This window comes from Diplotaxodon limnothrissa, linkage group LG11, assembly GCF_057381915.1.
Source record: "Diplotaxodon limnothrissa isolate DT_005_m linkage group LG11, D_limnothrissa_male_GT1.1, whole genome shotgun sequence".
NCBI classification, from domain to species: Eukaryota; Metazoa; Chordata; class Actinopteri; order Cichliformes; family Cichlidae; genus Diplotaxodon; species Diplotaxodon limnothrissa.
In genome coordinates this window covers 10,328,386-10,355,589 of record NC_140606.1, presented here as the reverse complement: position 1 = coordinate 10,355,589, position 27,204 = coordinate 10,328,386, and the positions used below count along the sequence as shown (strand labels likewise).

The 27,204-nt window shown below is 41.1% G+C and overlaps 1 protein-coding gene across 1 annotated transcript; it reads right to left on the bottom strand.

Moving 5' to 3' along the window:
• Window positions 1-659: 659 nt before the first annotated feature.
• Window positions 660-27,204, bottom strand: LOC146622359 (uncharacterized). The gene is made up of 11 exons (XM_085365078.1): window positions 27,145-27,204; window positions 26,481-26,643; window positions 26,232-26,303; window positions 26,058-26,134; window positions 25,324-25,424; window positions 22,248-22,364; window positions 20,036-20,110; window positions 6,720-6,858; window positions 1,174-1,256; window positions 936-1,029; window positions 660-827 (listed from the first exon to the last, which is right to left on the bottom strand). Exons 1-11 carry the CDS (start codon window positions 27,202-27,204, stop codon window positions 660-662), a joined length of 1,149 nt encoding a protein of 382 aa, XP_085221204.1.

Genomic DNA, 27,204 nt, shown 5'->3' with positions numbered 1-27,204 from the left:
CAGTGCTTTCTGGTGTTTCTTTCACATGAATCTATACCAGAAAATAAGATCACTGCAGTGTTATACAAACAAACAAACAAACAAACAAACAAACACTTATATATATATAAAGATTTATTTTTGAAAAACATTTGCAGTTTTAAAAAAAAAGTCCAAAAAACAGGAGGTCAGCTATATGCGAGTAACAAAATGAAGTGATGCAGCAGCGCAAGAGGACTCCATGTATCTTCCCTTGTGGCTATAACATGGCAGAATATTAAGACAGAACCAAGTGAGATTAAAAAAAAAAAAAAGGTATCCGGTTGAGCGGTGACGTGTGTGTGGCCTTTGCATTGATAAGGAATAATGTATTAATTTTTTTGGTACTGGCCAATCAGGTGAAGAGCCTGAAATAACAACTTGAAAGATAAGATGAATCTAAGACAGGAAATACTTCATCACATTGAATACCCTCCAGTTATCTTCAATTAAAAAGCTTCCAATGAAGCAGAGCTCTGCAAAAAAGTGTGTTCTGAAATTGACTGCTTGATGAACCTTAGCAGACGTGTAGACAATCGTTCCAGATTGCTGCAAAGAAATGTTTAAAAAAAAAAAAAAAGTAACTTGATTGTCTTATTACTCCATTCATGTCTGGGGTGTAGTTACATTTTGGACACGGGTCACTCGCTCTGCTGCTTGGCTTGTCGTTGGTTGACTAGCTTCCTCAGGTGCTGGCTGATGGCAGATGGCTTCTTGTAGATCATTCGCCGGTCTGCTCCTTTTATGTGAATGTGATTGGCCGACGGGTAGGAATCCTCCAGAAACCTCTTTTGAAGCTTCGCTACCATCTGGTGCATGGGGAATATGATTTACCATGTTATTAGAGCATTGTTCAGTCACTGTACCAGACCTAATGATGCAGCATGAAGTTGTGCAGTTACAGTAAAGGCACTCACTCGGTTTAGGTGTTCTGGCATTTGCATGTCAAAGGAGTTCCCCGTGAGCACGCTCACTGATGTCCTGCTGGAGAGGGGCTTAAACTTTATGTCCCTTTGAAAGAAAAAAAGAAAAAAAAAAAACAGAATAATAATTTTGTTTAATATTTTTGAAGTTCACTTTGAATTCCACATGCAAATGTGCAAAACCATCCAGAAAAATCTGGGGGGGGAGAGCGTCTACATATCTTTACCATACCTTACTTGAGCTGCACTTTCATTCAGAAAGTAATGCTCATCGACAGCAGCACTTTGGTGCGCAGGGTTACTTTGTAGGTATTTCTGTAGGAACAGAAAAAAAAACCCATGAAAGATCAATACAGGCTAACAAAAACAAAGAATTTCCACAGTTATCAGAAATGTACGGCAGCCCTGAGAGGTCAAATGGACTCCAACTTAAGAAAACACCAACAAATAGAAAAACGCTGCCAAAGCACATAAAACACACACACAAACACAGTGGAAATGGAAAAAAAACAGAGAAGGAATAAAGTGAAGGTTTGCACTGAGGCACGCTTAAAAGTTCAGAGAGTTCATCGATGTTGTGAGGGAGAAAAGGGCAATGGGAGTTTTAAAATCACGTTTTCCTAACATATTGTGGATACATCTTCGCTGTTTACTGTTAACTTTTCGGTTCTGCACTTTCGTCACGTTATCATCTCCCCAAAAACTTCAGTTGTGTTTTGTGAGCTTTTGCAGCATTTTTCTCTTTGCTGGTGTTTTCTTAAGTTGGAGCGTTTGACCTCTCAGGGCCACCGTACAAAAGAGAACACAAACAAAAAACACGGTCGCTGATGGTCACTATTTAACAAAAACTAAACTAACCATTCAGGTAGATGCGTGCAAACATCCACCGTATCCTTGTTAACCTCATCAAAACTGCACAGGTGAAACATTCTCTCCCCGTTTGAGACTGAAAGCATTTAGTTACTCCAGCCAAACACAGATCTGAACAGACCGTTGATTTCCTCTCAGGCACGCAATAAAAATGGGCAGCACAAGTATCTGATCAACTCTGACATTGGCCAACTTGTGATGGCAAAGAAACTGGGTGATAACATCTGCAATTGTCGCCATGTTGTTCCAGTTTACCTGCCAAAAGTTGCCCAAAGAAGGACAACCTGTGAAACCGGCAGCATGGTCTCAATCAACCGAGGCTCACTGATGTGCAGCAATGTGTGGCTTGTGTGGTTAAATACCACTGCTGAAAGCTCCTATAGAGGGTGCATCTACACTCAACAAAAATATAAACGCAACACCTTTGTTACTGCTCCCATTCCCCATGGGATGGACGTAGAGACCTAAAATTCATTCCAGATACACAATATAACCATCCCTCCCAAACAGTGGTCACAAATCAGTCCAAATGTGTGGTAGTGGGCACATCTGCTATATTGAGATAATCCATCCCACCTCACAGGTGTGCCACATCAGGATGCTGATCTGACATCATGAGTAGTGCACAGGTGTACCTCAGACTGCCCACAACAAAAGGCCACCCTGGAATGTGCAGTTTTTTGCGCTATTGGGGGTCTGGGGACCCAGAACCGGTCAGTATCTGGTGTGACCACCATTTGCCTCATGCAGTGCAACACATCGTCGCATGGAGTCTATCAGATTGTCAATTGTGGCCTGTGGAATGTTGGTCCACTCCACTTCAATGGCTGTGCGAGGTTGTTGGATATTCGTGGGAACTGGTACACGCTGTCGTATACGCCGGTCAAGCACATCCCGAACATGCTCAATGGGTGACATGAGTATGCTGGCCATGCAAGAACTGGGACATTCTCAGCTGCCATCTGCCCTGAACAATGTGAACCATGATTCATCCGTGAAGCGCACACCTCTCCAACGTGCCAGACGCCATCGAATGTGAGCATTTGCCCACACAAGTCTGTTACGGCGACGAGCTGGAGTCAGGTCAAGACCCCGATGAGGACGACGGGCATGCAGTTGAGCGTCCCTGAGACGGTTTCTGACAGTTTGTGCAGAAATTGTTTGGTTGTGCAAACCAATTGTTCCAGCAGCTGTCTGGGTGGCTGGTCTCAGACGATCTTGGAGGTGAACCTGCTGGATGTGGAGGTCCTGGGCTGGTGTGGTTACACGAGGTCTGCGGTTGTGAGGCCGGTTGGATGTGCTGCCATATTCTCTGAAACGCCTGTGGAGACGGCTTATGGTTGAGAAATGAACATTCAATGCACGGGCGACAGATCTGGTTGACATTCCTGCTGTCAGCATGCCAATTGCACGCTCCCTCATTGCTTGTGGCATCTGTGGCATTTTGCTGTGAGACAAAACTGCACATTCCAGGGTGGCCTTTTGTTGTGGGCAGTCTGAGGTACACCTGTGCACTACTCATGATGTCAGATCAGCATCCTGATGTGGCACACCTGTGAGGTGGGATGGATTATCTCAATATAGCAGATGTGCCCACTACCACACATTTGGACTGATTTGTGACCACTGTTTGGGAGGGATGGTTATATTGTGTATCTGGAATGAATTTTAGGTCTCTACGTCCATCCCATGGGGAATGGGAGCAGTAACAAAGGTGTTGCGTTTATATTTTTGTTGAGTGTATGAATCGGACAGACCTTAAATGAAGAAACGTGAGATTAACAGAAGACCTAGTTTGTTGTGATGAATCGCATTAAAAAAAATTATTTATACATAAAAAGTTCTGTGCAAATTATAAGACACTAAAAGTAAATATCCTTTCGAGAACTCATGTCACTAATGTGCGAACTAATGTTTGTAAAAATACTGTACACTTCACTTCATACAAAGTGCACTTTACAGATAAAAACTAAACCAAACTTCCTGCCTGTGTTTTGCCTTTCACATAATTTTTCACATCAGTTGCAGGACTCCCTATTCTTCCTGTGTTCTTTCTGAATCAATGTTTGGAGTCTTTGTGGTGCTAGTTGATGAATATGATGGGATTGATTTAGGGCTGCACGATTAATCGTTAGAAAATCGCGATCTCGATTCATACTTATGTGCGATCTCATTTCCAAATGACAACGATTTAAAAAAAAAGAAAAAGAAAAAAAAAGACGACGACGATTGTACCGCACTTTGATCCGGGACGTACTCTGCATGAAAACAAGCGCTCACTCTTCCTGCTCAACAAATGACAAGGGCGGAGCCTTATACCACGTGACACAGAAGCTGTGCCGTGTGATGCTAAAATTAGCAGGGAAAAAACAGCGGAGAGCACGTCAGGGATGACGAGAAAGTGACAGGAGAAAATCCGTCCCGGTCAACCACCCAAACACCAATAACGGGAACCTTATACAGCGCTTCCCTATACACGTCGAACTCAAAGAAATTACGGAGGCTATCACTTATCACCTGACCAAAGATATGGCTCCCATCAACACTGTGCAAAACGAGGGATTTAGGAAAATGATCAACACCCTAGACAAACGCTACACAGTGCCGTCCCGCAACTATTTTTGTATTGTTGCACTACCTGCTCTATACACGCAGTGTCGAGCAACGGTGGAGACGGAATTTCAAGCAGTACAACATTTTGCGGCAACAACAAAACGTGAGGCATTTGTTGTTTTTATGTTTGTTTATTGTTTTTATGTTCAGTTTCAACTGTTACGAAGTTGATGTGCAGTTAATAAGTGCAATAAATATTTATACTGGAAAAGAAAATCGTGAGAGAATCGTGATCTCAATTCTAAGCCAAAAAATCGTGATTCTCATTTTATGCAAAATCGTGCAGCCCTAGATTGATTGGAGTTGCATGATGGAAAAAAATTCTGAAGAGTCTTTAGAATAACTTTTGCACAGTAAAAGTAAAAAATAAATAAATAAATAAATGTGCAGGTACCCATACCCGCTGATGGGTAATTGAGCAATCCCAATTAAAGAATTAACAAGTCAATTTTGGGGGCATGTGAATAACCTTATTCCACAGTCACCTTTTTTACCCGTCTTCACATGCCTCTAATCCCATATCAACTCATACAAACCTTTTATGTTTGTCTAAAAACCCAAGATCCTTGGACAAACAGCTCCATGCACAATGCAATGTCTTTCAGTGAGAACAAAAACGCCCCCAACTTCTTTCTTTCCGCCACAGAAAAATTATATTAGCAGAATAATTTGTAAAAGATGGGAAAAGTAGTAATAACGTTTTCTATAGTAAGCCGATCTGAATGCAGTGAAGGCAGTGTCCATCTCATTCAGCAGAGCAGCTCAGAGAAGGAACAAACTGATAACACTTCTGAAATCTGTCTCTTGTTCTCAGGCTGAAAAAAGTTCACCGCGCTTCAGAATTCACGGGAATTTGCAAAATTGAGCAGAACTCGCCTTTAACTTCATCTGTCACCTGCACGCAATGAAACCAGACACCCTTTGGTGCTTTCATCACTGCGGCAAACAATTCGGGTCCAGTTCAATTAAGCAGCGGTTACATGTACATGCCCTTGAGAAATGGAATGCATGCTATATTGAGTCCGGTGTGTATGTGTGTGTGAGTCTCTGTGTGTACATTATAACCTTCACTAGCCCGTCTAAAAAACCTTTTTCTGTCCTTGGAGAATTCAAGCACAATGATGTCCTTATCGCCTTGGCAACAACTGTAACACTTGAAAAGCTGAAATAGGTCCCTCATCACTGCTGCCATCAAATCGTGGGTGGCTGGCAGCAGAGAACAAGGCGTCTTAACGAACTGTTCTCATTCATCCCCTAGCATACGTCACTGCATCGCACAGACAACTGCAGGAGACGAGTGAGCAGATGTTAGAAAAATGTCACTCAAAGTTCATTAAAGGGTTTAAAAAAAAAAAAAAAAAAGGAAGCAGGAATTAACTTCTCTCTAATAGTCTGTCTCTAATGTCCCTGACATGACTGTCACGGCCTTTGTTTTTCTGCTAATACAGGCATCAGTGTGTAGAGAGCATTTCTCCGTGCTTTTAAAGATACTGGCTTGTTGTTGTTCATCATCGAAATCCATTACTACCCCCAAGCCTCTGATGTTTTTCAATAGGACGTGGAAATGACTACAGGACTTCATGACAGGCAGAAGTGCCACAGCTGTATGTGTGATTCACAGACAAATCTGAGTATGGATGAATGCAAAATAACCTCTCCTCCCTCCTCTATAGGGGAAAAAAACTCATCTGCAATACACAGCAAAAGACGCTTGTAGCTTTTATTAACAGCGTCTTCCTCACTCACCGTATGACCTGTCAAAAGGCCAGGTTTTACAATATAGCAGGCATCACGAGATGCAGGATATCACGCATGAGCTCCAGGAGACGGGTTCAATTTTGGTTTATTTAAAATGTCTCGTGTCATATCATGCCAAATTCACAGTCTCTGACATTATGAAGACAAACGCTCCTGCTATCATCACCCACTCGCATCTCTGCTGAGGAGGAGACGCGATTGTTCTCGCATTAGCGCCATCCTGTGGCTGCACGGGAAAAGGTGAGAGGGAAAAGATTTGAATGCCTGAAAGATATCAATTTTTACTGCTGATTTTAATTCAGTTAAAAGAACACGTGCTATAGATGAAAAAGGAGGAGGGGGAAAACTGCATTCAGCCTACAAAGATGGCATGTTATGATAGTACTTCTGTACCCTGACCATTAGTTACATACTCCCAAATCCCTTTAAAGTCACACCGGACTCGCTGTGTCACATTCACACAAGATTTCAGTGTTTTAATGTTGAGGACGTGCTTCACTGTAGACGCATGTACACTGTATAGTGTGTCAGCCTGACCTGTCGCTGAATGACCTCTTCTGAGACATTCTCGCCTTTCACAGTCGGTTCAATGGCCCCCAGTATGATCAGCATGCGGCTCAGCCCCGTGGCCGCTGAAAACTGCTTGGCTTGGAATGAAGGCACCACCTTACCATACCTGAAAAAAATGACAAGACCTTGAGCAGGAGAACAGCTACGTCTTTTTAAAGTCCTGTGGTAACAGCGTGACAGTAACCGTTAAAATAGTGTCATGTTTCTGTCCTCCTCATGAACCCAGATTTAATATCCAATTGGGAATATTTAGCTCGCGTATTTGCTAAATGCTACATGACATTAGTTAGCTAGCTTGTTGTAGTAATGTCAGTTCATCGCAGATTATCACATAAAGCAACCGCTTTCTCATGTTAGAAACAATGTTAAAGAGATATGTACAATTTGAAATTCTGTGTTGTGTTCTGTTTAAGTTGGCTTTTTTCTTTGTTCTGTGTTTTTTCTTCTGGGAAAAGGACAAAAGAGCAAAACGAAAAATGATTCAAAAGTTCTTACAGTTGCAGTTAAGGCACTCTGTAAATAAAACAAGCTATAAGCTACATGCTCTGAACTATAACACAGGTAAGATAAGAAAACTGAATCATGTTTGTGAATAAATGTAATTAACAATTTACAACAGTCACACTTTAAATGAGCGGTCATCCTCAGAGACCTAATCTTCACAGCTGTAAATGAGTGAGATGGTCTTAAACCGTGAAGCAGCACGCTAAGGCTCTGAATGGTGCCATGATTGAGAAAGGCCACACGTAACAACTCCAGCGATGTCACACATACTATTTGCTTTTCCTCAAGTCTTTTTCAACCATGAATCTTAAAATTTGTCTTTGAAAACATTTGCCTGGGGAATGAGAAATACCGTTTTTTTTTTCTTTTTTAGCAGGTGAGAGAAGTAGAGCTGCAGGATTTTGTAACTCAGGAGCCCCAATCGGTTTCGGCTCACTGGTGCTCTGAATTGACTGGTTTCAGCCTGCAGAGCCCAATCAATAGTGCCACTCGCCACTGCTGCCGCTATTGCCGTGCCCCGCACCCTGCCCCTACATAGAGCACGCACACTGCAGATCTGTACCCCTGCACGGAGAGACACTCCTACCTGTTTCAGTCTGATCTGGATCCGATTTCAGCACTGTTATAGCCCTATCTGTTCCAACATCTGAAACAACTGTGAACAGGTTCTATACATTTTCAGCCCCTGTGTTACACCCAGCTAAGGAACGGTTAAACACTTAAGTATTGATCATTTTACAAATGGAATAATTGGTTTGGGGATTTAAAAAAATAACAGAAATTGTTAATTTTTCAACTGCAAAATATTAAATTATTAAAACAAAGAATAAAAAAAACAAACAAAAGGGCAAATCCAGGTATTCAAGAATGTATGACTATCATATATTTCATGTGTCCTCAAAATAGGCTGGAGCAAAGTAGACCAATCACTGAAAAAAGGCATTCTTAGATTGGCAGAAAATGCACAAATCTCATTCATTAGGTCAAATGCATGTGAATTTAGCTCCCTATGGCTACAAAAGAACTACAATTTGAATTTCATCTGAAATTCTAATTTGGCCAGCACTTAATGTGTGGTTATATGCTTCCCAGCCACTGCAGGGTGACCAATTGGATTCTTTGAGTCCTTTGGCTATTGCAATTTTGGCTTGTAAACCAGGATCAGATATGAAAACAACAACAACAACAAGTCACTACAATACAGCAACAACTTGTAAATCACAAGATAGCAGGGCCGTAAAGTATAACCCTGCTTTACCTGTATAAAATTAACATCATCTTGTATTTAGTAAGAGTTTAAACTAGCAAGAGAGACCATAATCTGATCAGGAAAATGTCTATTGAGTATTATTGTACAAATATTTAAGGAGAAGGGTCGTTTTCTTTTATGCTGCAGTACACTGAAGGCTGAAGCAAGAAAATTACTGTCATCACATCCAATGAATTTGCTGTCTTGCTGCATCTGAAACACTTGCTTCGAAGTTGAGGGTCTGTGACCGCTCACGGTCCGATTCTGCACTTAGAAAGACTTTGGAGCATCAAGGTGATGAAGTCATCATTTCAGTGTGCATGTAAAGCAAGAAGGTTCTAATCCACCAGCTGGGTGGAGCCATTCCGTGTGTCCTTGTGTTTGCATGGGTTCTCTCCACGTGCTCTAGCTTCCTCCCACAGTCCAAAGACAATCAGTTAGTGGCTTAATTGGTGGCCGCAGGTGTGAATGTGAGTGTGAATGGTTGACCGTCTCTCTGTGTTAGCCCTGTGACAGACGGGTTACCTGCCCAGGGTGTACATTGCCTCTTGGCCTGTGACAGCTGGAAGTCGAACCCCTGACCTAAAGTTCCAAACATCGTGTAGTGTTACCCCCCTACATACACACACACTCTTACACAACCTAACAAAGCCACTAGAATGGCTTTAGACTCTTGACATTTTTGACCTCAGATAAATCAAAAATGTCATCAGCTCTTTTCCACAAACTTACCAATACTTGAATTATAATAGCACAAGGCAGCATTGCTTCAAAGAAACTGCACTTCACAACATGTAGGTTTCCCTTCCATTATCCTGCTCACATCATATCACCAACACAAACATGCACCTTTCATGTGTAAACGAACCCATCTGACCTGTTGTTGATATGCGGTACCCAAAGAACTGTAGCTTGGCATATCGAGCTCTGCTCCAGCAAAGCACATCACCGCTGATTGGTCAGACAAAGCTGATAAATAACAGCAGAGAAAGCACGATCAGCTGCCACCAGCAGCTGTGTAAAGATAACACATCTGCCATATTCATGGTGGAAGAAACGCACCCTTCAGGTCAATAATGGATACAGACAGAGGGAGAAAAGAAACTACTGCTCTAATTCTCAGTCTTCAGTAGACAGAGAAAACTTTTCAAATCAGACCTCCGGAGAGTGACATTTTGACATTTTCATCTCCCTTTCCACAGTTTTCCCCTGAAGTCATTCTGGCACCACAATTTAGAACTGACTCTTCGACCTGGCTCTTAAGGGACTTCTCATTCTCTGCACATTTTCCACCTGTCACCCTTTTCTTGCCCCTTGGTTCCAAAAATAAAGGGGGGGGGGGGGGGGGGGGGGGGGAAATCTCCCTATCAGCCTTCCAATTCGAATCTGGTCAAATCATTGCTGGGTCTGGCATTGAACATTATTTCAAGGATTCTTCAGCCACCTGTCCTATTCCCTCCTCTTTTTTCCATTTTTAATTCTGCCCCCGAGTGAGGATTATGCGAAGCAAGGCATGCGTGTCAAAGGGAAATTTAGTGGGTAAAGACAGCCAAGATTGGCGGGATGAATTAAACAGATAACGGGAGGAGACGAAGTGGGGGAACCATGTAGAGCAAAACGCCTCACCGATGTTGGTCATTTCAGAGGGGCTCTTTTTCTTTTTTTTTCTCCCTTCTCCCCACAGGAGCGAGGAGGCAATATCTAAATTAATAAAGTGATGAAATGAGTTTGTGCCGTGGACTTTCTGCTGTTTGACTTTCCCATCTGGATTAGTGCAGGCTGAATGGACGCTCTGTTACTTTTGTTACAACTGCGCAATTCACTGTCGGAATTTGGCCCAATAGTGATAAGGCTCCCCTCCTCCTCCTCATTACCATCTCATTTCATATGCAGGGCCTCTGTTACCTGAGAGCCTGCTCACACACAAAACACGAACTATTACACGAGCTTCTGCCAACTATTACAATGAGCACAGAACATTTAAACACGGACTATTACAGAGGGCTCACCTAACTATTACGCCGAAGGAAGATTTCTTAAGAAAAAAAAATGGTAGAGACCATTAGAAAAAGGCAGGCGTATAAACGTGGACGTGATGGGGCCTTTATCTCTGACTCTTTCAGTGTAGATTAATCAGCCCAGCCTGAATAAACTGTCCTTTTGTATATATTTTGTATGCATCCAAAAAATTTACTAAAACATGGAAATAATATAGAAAATCTAACATTTGATGAAAAACGAGCCAGTACAGGAAGTGCTACTCCTTCAAGGACAGAAAAAAAGTAAGACCTCAGCCCAGTGACATTTTGCCACTTCTTACGTTGTATTTGCGACACATTAAAAAACGAGTGAGGTAACCTTTACATTTTAACCCGACCTTTATAAAACAGGCATGCTCCTTGTGTTGTGCAGCACTACTCACATTCAAACTGTTTCCAACATACTTCAGTACATAGAAATGAATCACACCTGGACATTTCTACCTTTAACATTCAACATTCGGGTTTTATGTTTGATTCTTATAATGTTTTATCATCTTTTACAGCAAACCTGGACAGTATTTACACTGCCTCACTAGTTCAACCTTTTTCCATAATAGATTGAAATAATTTTTCACTGGAAAATTCTACACACAATGCCCCATAATGAGAAAAAAGTTTGCTGGAAATGTATTAACACTTAAACCCCCGCGATTTAAAATAGAAATATGACATGCACATAAATATTCACACACCATGCCATGACAAAATTCTCTGGTCTCATCAAACACAGATTGAACACTTTGACCTGAATGATGAGCGTCGTGTCTTGTGGAAACAAGGCGCTGCTTATCATCTGGCCAACATCATCCTTACAGTAAAGTGTGATGGTGGCAGCATCATGGAGCTAGTCAGGGTTGAGGGAAAGATGATGTACAAAGACAACCTTGATGATAACTCTGGATCTCAGACTGGGGCAAAGGTTCTAACAGGACACCAACCCTAAACATGCAGCCAACATAACAAAGAAGTGACCTCTCTGTGAATGTCCTTAAGTGGCCCAGCCAGAGCCCAGACTTAAACCTGATTGAAAAACTCTGGAGAGATCTCAAAATAGTTGTGCACTGACACTCCCCCATCCAGGCTGATGAGAGAGTCTGCAAAGAAGAATAAGAGAAACTGCCAAAAAATAAATAAAAATAGGTGAGCAGAGCTCGTAGCATCATATTTAGAAAGACCTGAGGCTGTAATTGCTGCAACAAAGTACTGAACAAAGGTTATTGATACTGATGTACTGTTTTATATTTTGAAAACATTTGCAAGAACTTCAACCAAACCTTTCCAGTTTGTGTTACGAGGTCTCGTGTGCAGAATTTTAAAGTGAAAAGAAAATTAGATCTATGTTGGAATAAGGCTGTAACATGACTAAATGTTAAACAAGTGAAGTGCTATGAATACTCTCTGGACATACTACACGTTAAAAGAGAGTACACTAGCTTTAGGAAGGTAGGAAATACAACATAAGGATCGGCAGACGTTCACTGACAAAGTAAAAGAATTCCAGCTAGATTTTCTGTTGCTAACCAATTTCATATTAAAGTCCCTTAGCTCCACTTAAATGTGTGTTTTTCCAGAGACATTAGAGCGGGAGAGACAGCACTCAGCAAACACTAATGTATGGGAGAGCTCTTTGAGCCCAAAGAGACAATTAACAACAGCGCAGGGAAAAATCTGAGCATGGAGGCAAACAGCAGAGATTCACGACACTTTCAACGATGTGCTGGCAGATATTTTTACTCATTATTGTTTTAAAGGTGTAGGTCAGAGCACTTACAGTTATTCTCATCTTACTGCATCCATAATGGAAAACTGAGTATGAGATGCTGATTCTGTCCATACTCTGTTTTCAGAACAACTTGTAGAGTTTTTTTTTTAATATTTTTTATATCTTGATTTTTTTCCCCCCAAATCAGATTTGGCTAGTGATTCTATACATGCAGCTTTGTTGTTATTGTTGTTTATTTCCAGTGCCATTAAGCTCTAAAATTCAAAACGTTCATTTAAATACTGGATTCAATAACTATACAAATAAGTGCCCAGGGGCATTACCAAGATGGTTGCCAGGTTCTGTGACATCCTACTTTTCATTTTGAACGTTTCACCTTTTCTAATGAATAACATATAACAATAATAAAAACACTGTCTTCAATCAGTCCTCAATATCCATGATTTCCTTCCAGCTCTGGAAGCCAGTTCATCTCACTTGATTACCAACCCATCATTTGTACGAGACGCACTTTGAAACCTCGCAAGCAAAACATTTTCTTAAGTGTTAAGAATCCTTCCAAACAGGAAATAAGAGCATAATAACTTGGAATAATTGTCTAAATTAAAAGGAAAAGTTAAACACAGACATGTAATACTGAGCACAACCACAAGGTGCCAGTGTTGCACCACGGTCAGTTCCCTGCCTCCTCCTCCCTGCATCAATACTATAGGTTACACTGGGGTAAATACACAGGGGCCGGGACAGCCCTGTTTCATTAGCGCAGCATAACAGCAATAGTTACGCTTACAGTGGTTCTAATTACAATTAACTGGCATTCCTGACTCATCGGGGATTCAGTGAACAGCTGAGTCAGGGAAAGACAGCAGGAAGCTCTTGCCACAGTGGGAGCCATTTCAGAACCACAGTGTGATTCATAATGAATGACACACTTATGAAGCAATGGATGAGAACCCATGCTGTATATGTGAAGAAACTGTGTTGTGTAACTTGACTAGCCTTATTATCATGTCACAAAACATACCCCAAGACATATTTCCTCATATTAAATATAGTCTCTACTCCCTTCCCTTGCTCCCACCATACAGCAGCCCGGGGCTGGGTGGTTGCTGCCAATCTCAGCAGAGGATCCCCGAGGAGGTTTTAGAGCAGGGCTGTTCTCCAGTGAGTTATTGAACGCAAACTGACGCTGAAAGCGAATGGGCTCTGAGGGGGCAAGTGGGCATGTCGTCACTGCTGCTGCTGTTTACCAACGAAGGATAAAGGAGACAGGGAGCAAGAGAGCTCAGAGATTACATAACGCCACTTAAAGTATTAAATTACTGCTGTAGCAATCTGAGTATAATTGGAAGGTTTAAATATCACAATAAGGGAAGGGACCATACAGAAGTAGGGGGGAGGAGAGAAAATTCTGTTACGCCTGTAAATTTATCCACTAACGAAGTACAGGGTGGACGGGATGGAAACACTTGGACTGAACCTGTCTGGCTTATAAATCACGCCAGCAGCAGCTGTGAGCGGCCGAAGGGTCGTCAATCAAAACGACAGTCATACGCTGCCCGTCATGCAGAGCAGGCTCCAGGTGAGCTGCGAAACGTGTCTAACTGCTGCACAACGCAGCACGCTGTGCGGCCAGCAGCGTGTGATGTGCAAATATAGAGTACGTGCATGCATAAATGTTTGTGTTATCATGACTCGGAGTCTGTCTGTGTCCGTGCTTTGTGGAGAATATTAATGAGCAGCGGGATGATGAATGGTGCACAAAGTGTCATTTTCACTTTGGGACTCTTAACTCACTCAGGGTTAGATCCAGGCCCACTGCCACAGCTGTCAGGCCCACAGTGAGACACTCTACAGAACAACCTCCTTCATCTTCCTCTTTACATGCATCATGTATTCTAATTTACAGCAACAGAATGCACTGAAAATATGCTGGATTTATACAGCACGCGCACATAAACTTGTTGGGACGGTCTCAGATGGAATTCTTCTGTTCTAAACATGATAATAGATTCAAACACCAAAAACTAAAAACACACCTAATAATTAGAAACACTTAAAAGACCTGAGATTGAGAGGAAAGGGATAAAGAGATGTTCAAGCAGTGCTCCTCTGAGGACTGAGTTACACTAAACACAGTAATAGTACATTAAAACGGAGCGTCTGTCAGTCAATCAGCATTCATTAGAAGGACCATCCCATTAGACAAGACCACTCCCCTCCGTTTCTGCTCTCTGAGCAAATATATTCCCAATGGCTTAAATTAGTTTTATATCACACGTGTGCACGCCTGGCTGCAGAAGACAGGAGTGTGTAAAACCACAGCAAAACTCTTGCTTTAAATGCAGCATTGTTAGTGTAATTGTTTTGGTACTTAACACCAACCAATCTGTCTCATTCCAGCTGGAATCTCTGATCATTAAATGGCCATCTAGAGAGTCAGGGCAGTCTGACTGTCAGCACAGTTTTCATCCATCATTACAGAGCGAGAGAAAGAGAGGAAATGAGAAAAAACAGACAACATGGACGAACGAGAGGACTGTAACCGAGGCAGAGTTTGTACATTCGGTCTTTCTCAAAGAAATGCTTGCTCAGCAAGAAAATGTATGAGGAGTTAAAAAGAGAAGAATCACCATTTAGATTCTTTACAGATACAATACTTGATTCATAAAACAAAAGAACCAATTTCCTAGTCGAGTGTTTGGATTAAGCTGAAAAAAAAACAAAGCAAAAGGAATGACATGATTGATGGAATAACCTGAGATTGCTCAGAGTGAACTACTAATCACCAGGCTAAAAACGGACGCCAATCAAGTTCAAACTGAACAAAGTCATAGACTGGGGAAAGTTAAGAGACGTAGATAAGAGCTCGAAGCATCTTAGTGAATTCCTGTAGATCAAGGATCAGGAAGTCATCATGAAAAAAAATGGGAACACACTACTGTTTATGAATGACTGAGAAAGAAAAGATTTGAACTTTTACCTGCCTTGTTGTGTTTTGTTGGATGTGTCTTGTGGTGTGTGTGAGCACATGAAGGACAAATTCTTATAAACCATGTTGCTGAAACGGCTACAGGAAGTTTGAACTTGAACTCGACGCTAGAGCAAAGGGCAGTTATGCTGTAAGCGGCTACGCTTGGCTCTTTGTAAGAGAAACTTTGGTGGCTCATCTTAATGTAATAATATTAAAATCAGGATGCCAGTGGAATTAAACTATAAGCTATTAGACATCTTTAAAAGAAAAGTTTAAAAATTGCTCATCTGAATATTTGTAGCCTTCAAAATAAGCTGCAAGAATTAAGTGCTGTGCGATCTGAAAATGCTTAACGTATTATTTACCTATAAATACACCAGTAGTTGATATCGAGGTAAGATTACAGGGATTTGGTATATACAGAGAGGATTGGAATAAATATAGAGAAGGTATATTGAAAAAATACTGACTCATTTGGAATTAGATGGCAGTAACACATCTGAAAAAATTAGGACGGCAGCAACAAATGGCTGGAAAAGTAAGTTGTACTAAAAGAAAACATCTCGCAACTAATTACTTTAATTGGCAACATGTCAGTCACACGACTGGGTAGCAAAAGAACATCTTAGAGAGGTCAGTTTCATTAACTGCAAAAAAGCATATCTCTAAAATTGTGGAACAATTTCAGAACGGTTTTCTTTGAATATCGCTTCATTGACAGGATATAATATCATCAAAAGATTCAGAAAATCTGGAGAAATCTCAAGGCTGAAAAATGAATACTGAGTGCCCATGATCTTAATGCCCTGACACAGCACTGGATTAAAAATGGGCATGATTATGTCATGGAGATCACTACATGGGATCACATCACTGTCAGTAAACGTTCAGTATTCAGACCAATCAGTCATGTAATGCTGCTGTTATGGATTAAATAAAAAATAAAAGATTATCTGATTTTTTTTCAGTCTATGAAAAAAAGCCTTTATATTCAAAGTCCAGATAAAGCAAGACCAAAGCCTCAGAAATGCATTTCACACTCCAATCTATTAACATGCTCACACAAACAGATACTGAGAGATTGGTTTAAATTAAAGAAATAAGGCTCCTTTTTCAAGTGGAAAGACGAAAATGATTCTCTGCTCACACTGGTGAAACAAAAACGGACGGTGCCGAGTGACCCCGACCCGTGGCCGGCTTTTGTGCCGAATGCAATTTGTCCAGACGTACGCCGAGGCTTCTCCTAATCTCAATGATAGACCCTCTGCTTGATTTTTCATCAGGCGGTATTATCTATGCTCGCAAGCAAAGCGACACATGCTGCGATGTCTGCAGCCCAAAATCCCAAGTAAGAAAGCTGACCCTTTACAACAAGTGTGCAAAAGCAAACGCCTACACGCGCACGAACACACACACATGGCATTCTCAGGAGATGGGGCCGATTCATTTTGTAGGATGTAACAGAACTAATTTTGGGAGAGAGCCTCTGTTAATGAGCTGGTCTTTGATGTGTAAATCCTCCAGTCCCAGAGCAAAGCTGATACGGTCTCCCCACAATCCTGCTCAGGTGCAGTCCTGCTCCCTCCTGCATTACTTATCATGTCCACCAAATAATATAAGACGTCATACAGCTAATAAATCTACATCGAATACAGAGAAGACATGCAAGTTTGTGAAACAAACAAGGTAAAACAAGGAAAATGATGAAGTAACGCAAGAATGTCAGTGGTGTGGTGACGCTGGCGTGAGCGGACTGGTGCTGAACATGCTTTGGGTCTTCGTGCAGTTTCCCTCATTCCTACATAGTCATGCATGGAAATCAAAGCGCAGATGATGGAGCTGTTTTTTTAAACTGACTAAATGTAAGTCTTTGGAGAAGCAATATATAAATGAAATCAGCCATAGAGTAATTGGATCGTTGCTGCCGTGTCATGTACCCAGTGAAATGAATGCCTATTAATCAGAGGATAATTGAACACATACCCCTGATAAATGGTGCTGCTCCACTTTGAGTCCCGTACAAATTAGGCCATTTTCAGGGATCCATTTCTTATCTGCCTTCACTCATCCTTATACAGGCTGTGGCCTAATACTGGCAGACAGAGCTGTGGTTGCAACATTTCTTAGGAACAACTAAATAACCTTCCTTTCACCACTGATTTTACCATCCTGTTATTTACATTCTTATGCCATACGCAGTCCTTTACGTCTGCATCTGTTCTAACTGATTTGCCTCTCCTTGCATCCTTTATTAATTATACCTGTACAAAGATATACGAGCAGAATTTTTGCACAGGAAACGAAGATGTGATAAACATGTTTATTTGCCAATTTAAAACCTTTAATGGTAACTTGTGGTTCTCCAAAGCTCAGTATCAGGCTAGTTTATTTTATGCTAAACCAATGTAGTCCCTCAAAATGATTATTTTTGTACGATACAAATTAATTTTATTGGGGCATAAATCTAGAATTACTTTTGGATAACTGTGAATAATTACAAGCGAGTTTGATTTCTAATAAGGCCAGAATTTAATTAAGATTTAACTAATCAACTCTGGTGAAAAAAATAAATAAATAAAAAAAATGTTATTTTTATAAAGCTCATTTCTATTCAGTTATGTTAATGAAAGCGTGTCTAAAGTATAAAATTATGGTGGAAACAATTTATACCAAAGCAACTCTACCACAGTACTCGTAAAAAATCATGGACTTCTTTAATCAAGCTTCAGTGTACACCAATCATCCACATCTGATCACCTCACACAGCTCAACGCTCTGCTGGGAACTTTTTACACTCATAATTCAATTTTGGCAACTGTCAAATCTTTTCATCGCTCCATCAGACTTTTTCTTACTGACTTTCAGTCCAGTTTAGTAATGAGGCCTTTTTTCCTTGTTTCACTTCCTTAAGAATGCAACCTAGGTCTCGAATGAAGTCGAGAGGAGACCGGGCCTTTGCAACCGTGGCACCCAGACTCTGGAATAACCTCCCTGTACATATTCGTACTGCCGAGTCTATCCAGTCTTTTAAATCACGTCTTAAAACTTATCTTTTTACTTTGGCCTTTGATTCTAACTAGTTGGCTGTTTTAGCTTATTGTGTTGTTACCTATTGTTTGTTGTCCTGTTTTATTGTTTGTTTTAATTGTCTCGTGTTTTTACTGACTGTGAAGCACTATGGTCAACACTGTTGTTTTAATATGTGCTATATAAATAAATTTTGATTTGATGATTTGATTTGAAGAATAGCTTCCTGACAGCCACTGAGACCATTTCTGATGAAGCTTCAGTAAACAATAGAAAGATCAACTGAACATCCAGATGAATATCTCAAGGGCTGTGTCATGTCTTTGCTGTATTTTCTTCTATTTCTTAAGTACACAACATTTAGGTTCTGCAGATGGCCCGACATTTCTTTTGTCCTATACTTGTCCAGTTTCCTCATTATTTTAAGGACACACTGCACACCATGGAAAGATAAGCTGAGTTTTCAGCGAATAGTTCTTTGGGAATCACTGATTGCAAACAGACAGTCTTAATGTTGTTCAAAAATGTTCGAAATGCAAAAAAATGATGCGTTTTACAACAAGCTGGTGTATAGGCTGTTGGGTTCTGTGTTGTCTATTATGTGGACACACCACGCTGGTTCACTCCTTTAGTTAGAACCATTCAATTATGCTTGAATGACCCATTGGTCCATCTGAAGTAGCTTAACAAACAAAAAAATATTTTTTAAATATATTTAATATTTGACTCTGACTGAAATGGTCGGATTTAAGGGTTGGACTGTGAGTGAGTGAAAAAGCAGCCAACGTCTAAAGAAAATCTCAGAGACCTTCAGAAAGTCTGAAGAACTATTGTTCAAGACCACGTAAAGAAAACAAAATGCACATAAATATAAATACATTTCAAATCATTTACCAATGAAACAATAATGTCTCTCAGGTTTTGAGCATGAAATTCTGTTTTGTACCTGGTGACAACAAATACACTAAAACTGCACTCTAGAGGTTTGTTTATCACGTAGCCATCCCAGTGGCAAAACTGTACATCTGATTAATTCTAATCTCTTCAGCAGAGAAATACCTTTTAATAGCTTCACTCCATGCTCCGTACTTGTAAACAAACACAGTTAGCACTGCATACCTGGTACCAACAGTCCTGCTCTGAACTCTTGCTTATCATTAATAACAACCAACCCCCCACTTAACACCTCGCGTATGATAATTAATGCATAATGAGATATATGCTGTGACACTGACTTGACATATATCGCTCGGAGGATTAAAGCAGAGCTATTCCACTGTCTGTCACTCAGTTCCGACCACCACCACAACCCCGGCTTCCCCCTCATCTGTTCCCTGCTCAAGTGAGTGCAATCAGCTAATGAGTTTCTGTGGCCTCCAATTAATCATGCTAATGAGCCCCACCCATTAAAAATAATCAACTGTTCTTGCCATAAATGCCAGTAAGGGAAGAGTTTGACTCGCTAGCGCCTCTGCCTCCCTTCCCCTCATGCTAATCCTCTTTTTTCTTGATACAGTTCCCTTTTTTTCACCTCTTCCCTGCCTCTCGCTTTTTTATCTGCCTCCTCTCTGCCCCTCAGAGCTGTTATCATCCTTCTCGCTCCCTTTTCCACGCTCCTCTTTTCTCAATCTTCTTTCCCACTCTACATCCCTTCCCAGTTTTTGCTTCTTCGACATGTTTCCATCTTCTCTCTCTCTCCTTTGCATCTTTACTTTTTTTTCTTCTTCCGACTCAGTCCTCTGAAGCCTTCCACTACAAACTCACCAGTACTCCTTCCACTTGTCCTCTTCAAAAATGTCCTCTGGGATGGGATCAATCAGCACCAGGTCTGACACTTGCCTGAGGACAACAAGAGGACACACACACACAGTCGGATGAAGAACGACTCATTGACTACTCTTGTCCACTTTACCCTCCTGGCCTGGGAAGTAATGAGCTTGAGATGGATGGCGCCATCTCATTTGTCTTCCTGGAGATTTGTCCCCACAGACAGATGACCACACGCATACACCAGATCCCGAGGTAATATTTCCATTTGGAAAGGTGTCATCCACTCACCACTTCTTAATTTTCTCCCTTAACAGCAGCAACATTGTGCCTGATTGAATCCTAAATCTTTCATCCCTGGTACGGGCTGCTTGTCACGTTAATCACCTCGTTGTCTCTGAAAAGGGTGAGTCATGTGAGATGATGGGACCGTATACTGGGATATATTTTAACATGCGAGGTCAAGAACTCCTAAATGTCTATCAACCAATTTTAAAATGAGCTTTCTTTAAATTTTGCTGAGGACATGAAGGACTCTTAAATAGTAACACACATTTTATTTTTGTCTTATCTTTAGCATGACATTCATTACCACCAGCGCTGTACTTTAAGTCAGTTACTCACACAGTAGGCTGGTGGTGTAGTATGTCTTAATCCACAGTATACAGTCGTCTCTAACATATAGCATGGACAAAGTTGAGGGACTTGCAAGATACAGATTAAAGTTATACATTTTCCAAGTTTTTATTTTGTGTCCCAGGACAAAAAGCTACAGAAGGTGTGATTTAATCAGCCGCTAAAATTCCCCAAAATAAGTCATTTAAATTTGGCCGATATCCCCCTCAAGGACATCTTCTGCCACGCGTCCGGGCACTTTCCAAAGGAGCTGCTCCCTAGAAGCCCCTTTCGAACCATTTTCACTTTGAGGCCTACCCTGCAATTTCACCACGGACCTTAAACGTGGGCTTAAAGCAAACATCCAGCTTCCTTTAGAACTGCAAATTTAATTTAAATTTGTTCGATATCTCCAAATGTCACGCAAAAAGTGATAATGGCTGATGATGAGAGCTGGTTCTCCACAACCCTGAAATTTTCAGGCATGCAGTCTTACTTAAAAGATTTGACTGTATATATTCATCTTTGAAATTGCTGTTAGAAGAGATTTTATCATAAAATGATAGAGGCAATTTTGTGGATCAAACTAACAGCTGATGACAGAAAGCGGAGGCTTTTACAACAACACCAATTTTTACCCTCCTCTCCCCTCGCCCACCTCTGCTATCATCTACATTCATCATGGTCAATCATCTTCACAGATTGGGACCAAAACCATTCCAACCATCAGTAAAGAACCATGGCAGAAAGTGTTTTACATCACATTTAAACTACTGATGCTAATGTTAAGAAAGTTACCTACATGTGTCCATAATCAGGTTTCCTTTAAAGCTTTTTAAGAACACAATTCAATTAAATTCGTGTACCAATATACACAACTGACAACTGAGGGTTTTTACGTTTTTAGTTATCACGCTTCTTCATCTAAAACAGCAGCTGTGGTGAAAGTGGCCTGGAGATGCACAAGAAGATGATTTTGATCCGCAGACTGTTGAAATTTGCTATTAATGCCGCTTTCTTATGTTATGAAGCAAGTTCAACATAGCCAGGATTTCTTCATGTTAGCTGTGCACACTCATATAAAGGAGTGCTGCTGTCACTATAGCCTGTTCAATGCATTCAGGTCTACTCTCTCCCACTTATGGAGGAGATGTGGAAATCACTTCAGTTTGTGGCCAAATCAAAGTGAAATAAAGTCTGAATATTCCTTTCGACAAATAGCTTCCAAACAGACCGATCAATAGTGAAATGTGATTTTGGTTCCCAATTCATTTTGCAAAGTAAACTCTGTAGAAAATTGGTACCAAACACAATCAGGTACTTTCTTCTGCACCAATTGCATGACTGCATGTATAAAATGCATTCCTTCAGCAGAGAATTCATGTTGTACTTACAGATGATTTCATCCAAAAAACAACAAACTAAATCTAAAGTTTTTAAACAGACCATCCCGCTTCTCCATAATGTAATACTGGCATCACTGTGTTTAATCTGACCAAACTGATGTAACTCTGAGAAAACACTTAGTGGTGTGGGTGGAGGATTAGATGCCAATCCTCATCCAAAATCCTCAGTTTTGGTCTGCAGTACTTACACATCATGAATGTGGGTGTAGAATCTGCTGTTGAGTGCGCCAAGCTCAGAGCCCACCAGGATAAAGGGCCCGACTATCCCAGCAGCCCCCAGAAGCCGGTGCAGATCATCCACCATCCTGGAAGACAGCGACACTCGTGAGCTTCTGCACACAACCAGGATGCACCGCAAACTGGGCCACCATATCTGTTTAGCTAGGTGGCACTGCAGTAATGTCATTAATTTCTAATCTGCTTCCATTATTATTATATTAAGAGGCAAAAATAATCTAAATAAAGAATGTAAACAGTTTTTAAAAAAAATCAAATCAGCAGTATCTTTAGTTTTCTGATGTCTAATTTTCCAGATCTGGCACCAAAATAAACAGCACTGCTGAAAAACCCAAATGACAGCATAACGGAGGGGGACTGCTGGCTCGCTTCCACTGCAAAACACCGCAGGAAAAACAATCACCAGCAAACTTAAATCATCAGGGGGAGCATCATCATTACATGAGGCGCAGCGAGAGCCATCTGCTCGTCCCGGGTTTGTTGTGCTAATAAATCAAACCCAAGGTGTCACCCTGAAACGAAGAGATTTCACAAGACTCACAGGGTTAAGGTTAGGGAGTCATCACACCTCTTCAGATATTGAATCCCGGGAAATTGATTGCTTGCACCTCAAACAGGCAGCCGACCACTTCCCCCGGGCTGGACGCCAAACTAAACTAGACTGCTGACCGTCGGCAAATCACGGCTGCTCATTCCTTAGGCAGATTTAAGGCTCGACAAACGCATTACGATGTCAGAGAGAGGATGATTGGAGCCCAATCCTGTGGCTGCGTGACGCAGGGGAGGCCTGGAGTGTGTTCAGCAGGATGTGCACACATCAGTCTCCGGCTAGAACATTAATGAGAAGTTCCAAACAGCTACTTTATCAAAGTAATACTGATTCCCTGTGAATATTTACTCTGCTATGGCAAACGCACCGAGTGAAATCTGCGATGTTATTGTACTGGGGTCTTTGCTTTGTGTCACATCAAGGAAGCAAAATGTTTCTTTTTGGAAACAAAGAGTTAAATGTTCTGGAGAGTGGTTGCATAAATTGTTGTCTAAAAAGGTAAAACCATACCAAACAAACAAAATGCTTTATAAGGATTGTTCTCCTTCACTGCAAGAGACAAAAGAAGGCCCGTTTTTGCTCAGTGGTTAAAATTAATGCCTGACATTGCCTGTTGCCAAGAAACCTTTAAAGGGTTTTCTCTCAGTTTTTTAATAGATAGAAAAGTAGAATATTCCCCATTTTCTGTCTTTCTGTTTTCTTTGATTTACTCAGTAGATAATCATGTGAAAAAGAAAGTATACACAGGACAACTGTGCAGTCCAATGAAAAAGTAAACCCCATGATTCAACATCTTGTAGATCACAGTTCCAAAGAAGTCGGATGAATCGTGATTATTACAGACGAAGAAGATTATTAAAATTTAAGTTCAATTTGAGATTCATAATAGGGAAGAAAGGTGATTTTCAGCATGGCATGGTTGTTGATGATGACAGGTTTTTTTTCGTCATAAAATGTTGACTGAGGGAGGAAGCTGCAGTGCCCACACAGACATGAGAAGAGAACATGACAACGCCACACAGAAAAGCCCCGGGGAAGATTTAAAACCAGGACTGAGGCGACAGTGCTAACCGGTCCGCTGGGTCAACAAAGTCAGCAGTGCTTGCTTATTCAAACCTAAAAAATAGACATAAATAAAAACATACCAAAGTGAAAGCAACCGCTCTCCTTTCATCTCAGACAGTGTTGTGTCATAACGCTCCTTGCCACAGTCTGCTATTGTTGCTGGAAGCGCGCTTGCCTCGCTTGTCTCTCTCCCATAGCTCCCAGTAGCTAGAGCTTGTCAAGCTGAGTGGCCAGCAGCTTCTTCTGTTTGTTTACTCATTGTGGGTAACACTCTTGTATAATGGGAAACTGATGGGAGGTTAGCGTGCTAGAAAAGCTGCCGCTGTCTCTGCTTTCACTCTGACTGAGATCAGTCACGAGCCTCATCATATCATCAAAACAGGTACGTTTTCTTCTACTGAGCACCTCGTCCAACGCGTGTGATGTAGAGCAGAGTAGTGCGAAAAGGTTTTAAATAGCTCCTTTAGCATTTTAGCAAGAAGAGAAGATATCAACCGTGGGTTTATAATAAAACGGGCATTCAAAATCCCATATCACTTTCCGTCGTGCGCCGCTGAGAAACAATGACCTGACACCGATACAAACATTACACGAGGTCGCCATAGAAACTGAAAAGGTGCCATTAAACCAGGTATGTTCCACACAGATGCTGGCCTCCTGCAATCAGTATTACAGAAAATTCATCTTTTAAAGTTATACAAATTGAGTTTACAAATACAACAACAGCCTATATATGAGACAGGAGGCCGCGCAAGTGAAAAACAGCAGACTCATTCATTTAGAAAGAAAATTACAAGAATTTAAAAAGACAAATCCTAACTGTGACGCAGTTTTAAAGTGTAAAATTATTGCACAGCAGCAGGCATTAACACACATTTTAAATGTCACAAATATAGACTGCATATACAAGAATCTTGCAGCTACGATGAGGTCACCCACTGATTTGTAGACTATTGTTTTAAAGGCTTAAATATGGCATTTTGGCTATTTTATCTTTTTTATTTATTTATTTATTATTAAACAGATTGCTGGCCCTAACTGAAAAACAGGGGGAAAACAAGCCACTAGGTAAGCAATAAAGCAAGCCAAGCTTTATCATGTATTTTACTCTAAATGGGATAATAATCAACAATCAACATCCTGCTATATTAAATATGACTTGAGACTAGAGGTTGTGACCTCAAACTGATCAGGAAAATGTTTCGTGATGTAATAATTCAAGTGAGAGGTGGAGCACGTTCTCATAAACTTCTATATTACCTGATGTGTTTCACAACCAGAGTTGTCTCTCCCATCACCTACTACAAATAGTGCAGGTTTAGTGCATTTCTGTATTGCGTATGTCTGTCTTCTACATGCCGTCTATAGTTACAACCGCTCAGAGTGACGGTCTCATAAAACAGCACGCTCACCGTCCAGTCGTTGACATGTCCCAAACCTTCTCTGTTCCCGTGGTTTCATTCTGCATCAGCCGCTTGCTGAAGCCCAGGCCCATTCTGTCGTATGTACACACCTGAGCAGCGTGACAAACAAGGACAGCGAGAAGATTTTTGTTTCAGTCACACCAAGCTCACCTTACAGAACAGTCCAGACCTGCCTTATTGCGTTCAAGCGCTTTAAAAATGCATGATGGCTGAGTAGCCCTAAAAAGATCCAGATACAAGCGTAAACATTGCTCTGTATGTTTGTTTTTCTTGTTGTTGCTTATGCAGTCTTTTTTCACTTTATGTGTCAGGCCCTTCCGCAACATGGCTATGACTTCATCTGGGTCACATTTCAGACAAACAACATGGGGCAGGCTGTCAGCCTGGACTTTCTGCCGGCAGAAAGACCAGGCTGACAGAGGCTGGCAGAGATACTGCAAGGGCTGTCCCAGCACGACCCAAACAACAAAAACACAGCCACATTTGTAGTCGCAGATTCTGGGGGAAGTTCACCATGGTGGTCAGAGGGAAAGCCAGTGTGACTGCTGACTGACTGACTCTCAATGTACAGCATATGGCAAAAATGACTAATCTAGATCTATTTAATTCAGATATTTAGAGATATTAAATTCAGTCATATTAATAAAATGCTATAACATTTCACAGTATCATTCAGAACGACACCCATTTAATTCTGTAATGTGAGTGAGTCAAACCCCCACCTTTGTCAGCGATGCAACATTCTCTTGAACGTGAAACCAAACATCTGAGGACATTCCAGTTGGTGCATCCAGTATAACTACAGGAAAACAGACTGATCAGGCAGAGCTTAGCTAAAAAACAGAGCCATGTGCCAGAAAAAACTAATTGAAAACAAAATACAGGCAGCTTATTACCAACTGGTTTTCCTCGTCCTTTACACAAAAGATGCATCTTTTGACCCAAACCAACATCAACAATCTGGCCATCTGGATGTAAGACATGGGGAAAAAACTGAATCAAAGATTAGGCTTCGCTGAGTGCTTCTCATTCAGCTTTGAGAACTTCATAACTGTTTAAATTACGCAATTAATAAGTAATGACATTACATTTTGCAGAAAAACATAAAATTGATGTTGGCAACAACGACTTTAAGATGAGTGAACCTTTAGGCAAGAGCATCTGTGCTTCTCTCTGAAGGGAGGCGTAGTTGAGGAACGGAGGGACGAGGATGATCACAAGCAAACACTTCCCAATGTTGACGAGCACGGAGCTGTAAGACACACTGCCTTTGACTTCAGCTTGGCTGGGCCGTCTTTGATCCGGAACCTCATTTATGCAAAAAAGAAAATGTAACGTTGACTGCACACTCACTTCTACATCTCGATTTATAATTAAACACTGAAATGTTTCAAAAGTGTGGAGGTTGGATTTTATTAACCTCAGTCGTAGAGTCAGGCCCAAAAGTGTTACTGCTTAGATCGTTTATTCATTCTTTTTTGTTTTCCTTTTCTCTTTTTTTGAGGATCGCTTGCCAATGATTCGTTTGAAAGTAAAATATTCATTAGATAAGCCGTAAACAAACAAACAAAGCTGTAAATAGTGCAGTTTTGTTTAAGGGGTTTGGCTCCTCTTCTCTTTGGACAAAATAATGGAAAGCTGACAGAAACTGGTTCATGCTCCAAACCACTGTAAGAGCAAATAAATATAAATATCACCAGCAGACATCTACCTAACCGAAACACACGTTAGCTTGTAGACTCAGTCAGCTAATACTCGCCAGCAGAACTGTCACCTGTAGCCACAAACAGCTTGCTATCGTTACGTTACCTTATTATTAGCAACGGCAGGTTCATTGCCTGATGACGGAGCTTCAGCTCTCCTACGCAT

Bases quoted from the DNA above. Each gene is read 5' to 3' on its own strand.
- LOC146622359 (XM_085365078.1), bottom strand. From the start codon at position 27,204: ATGCGTAGGAGAGCTGAAGCTCCGTCATCAGGCAATGAACCTGCCGTT. The intron at 26,644-27,144 runs GTAACGTAACGA...TGCATAAATGAG, and splicing joins CTGCCGTTGCTAATAATAAG to GTTCCGGATCAAAGACGGCC. The intron at 26,304-26,480 runs GTTCACTCATCT...TCTTACATCCAG, and splicing joins ACAGATGCTCTTGCCTAAAG to ATGGCCAGATTGTTGATGTT.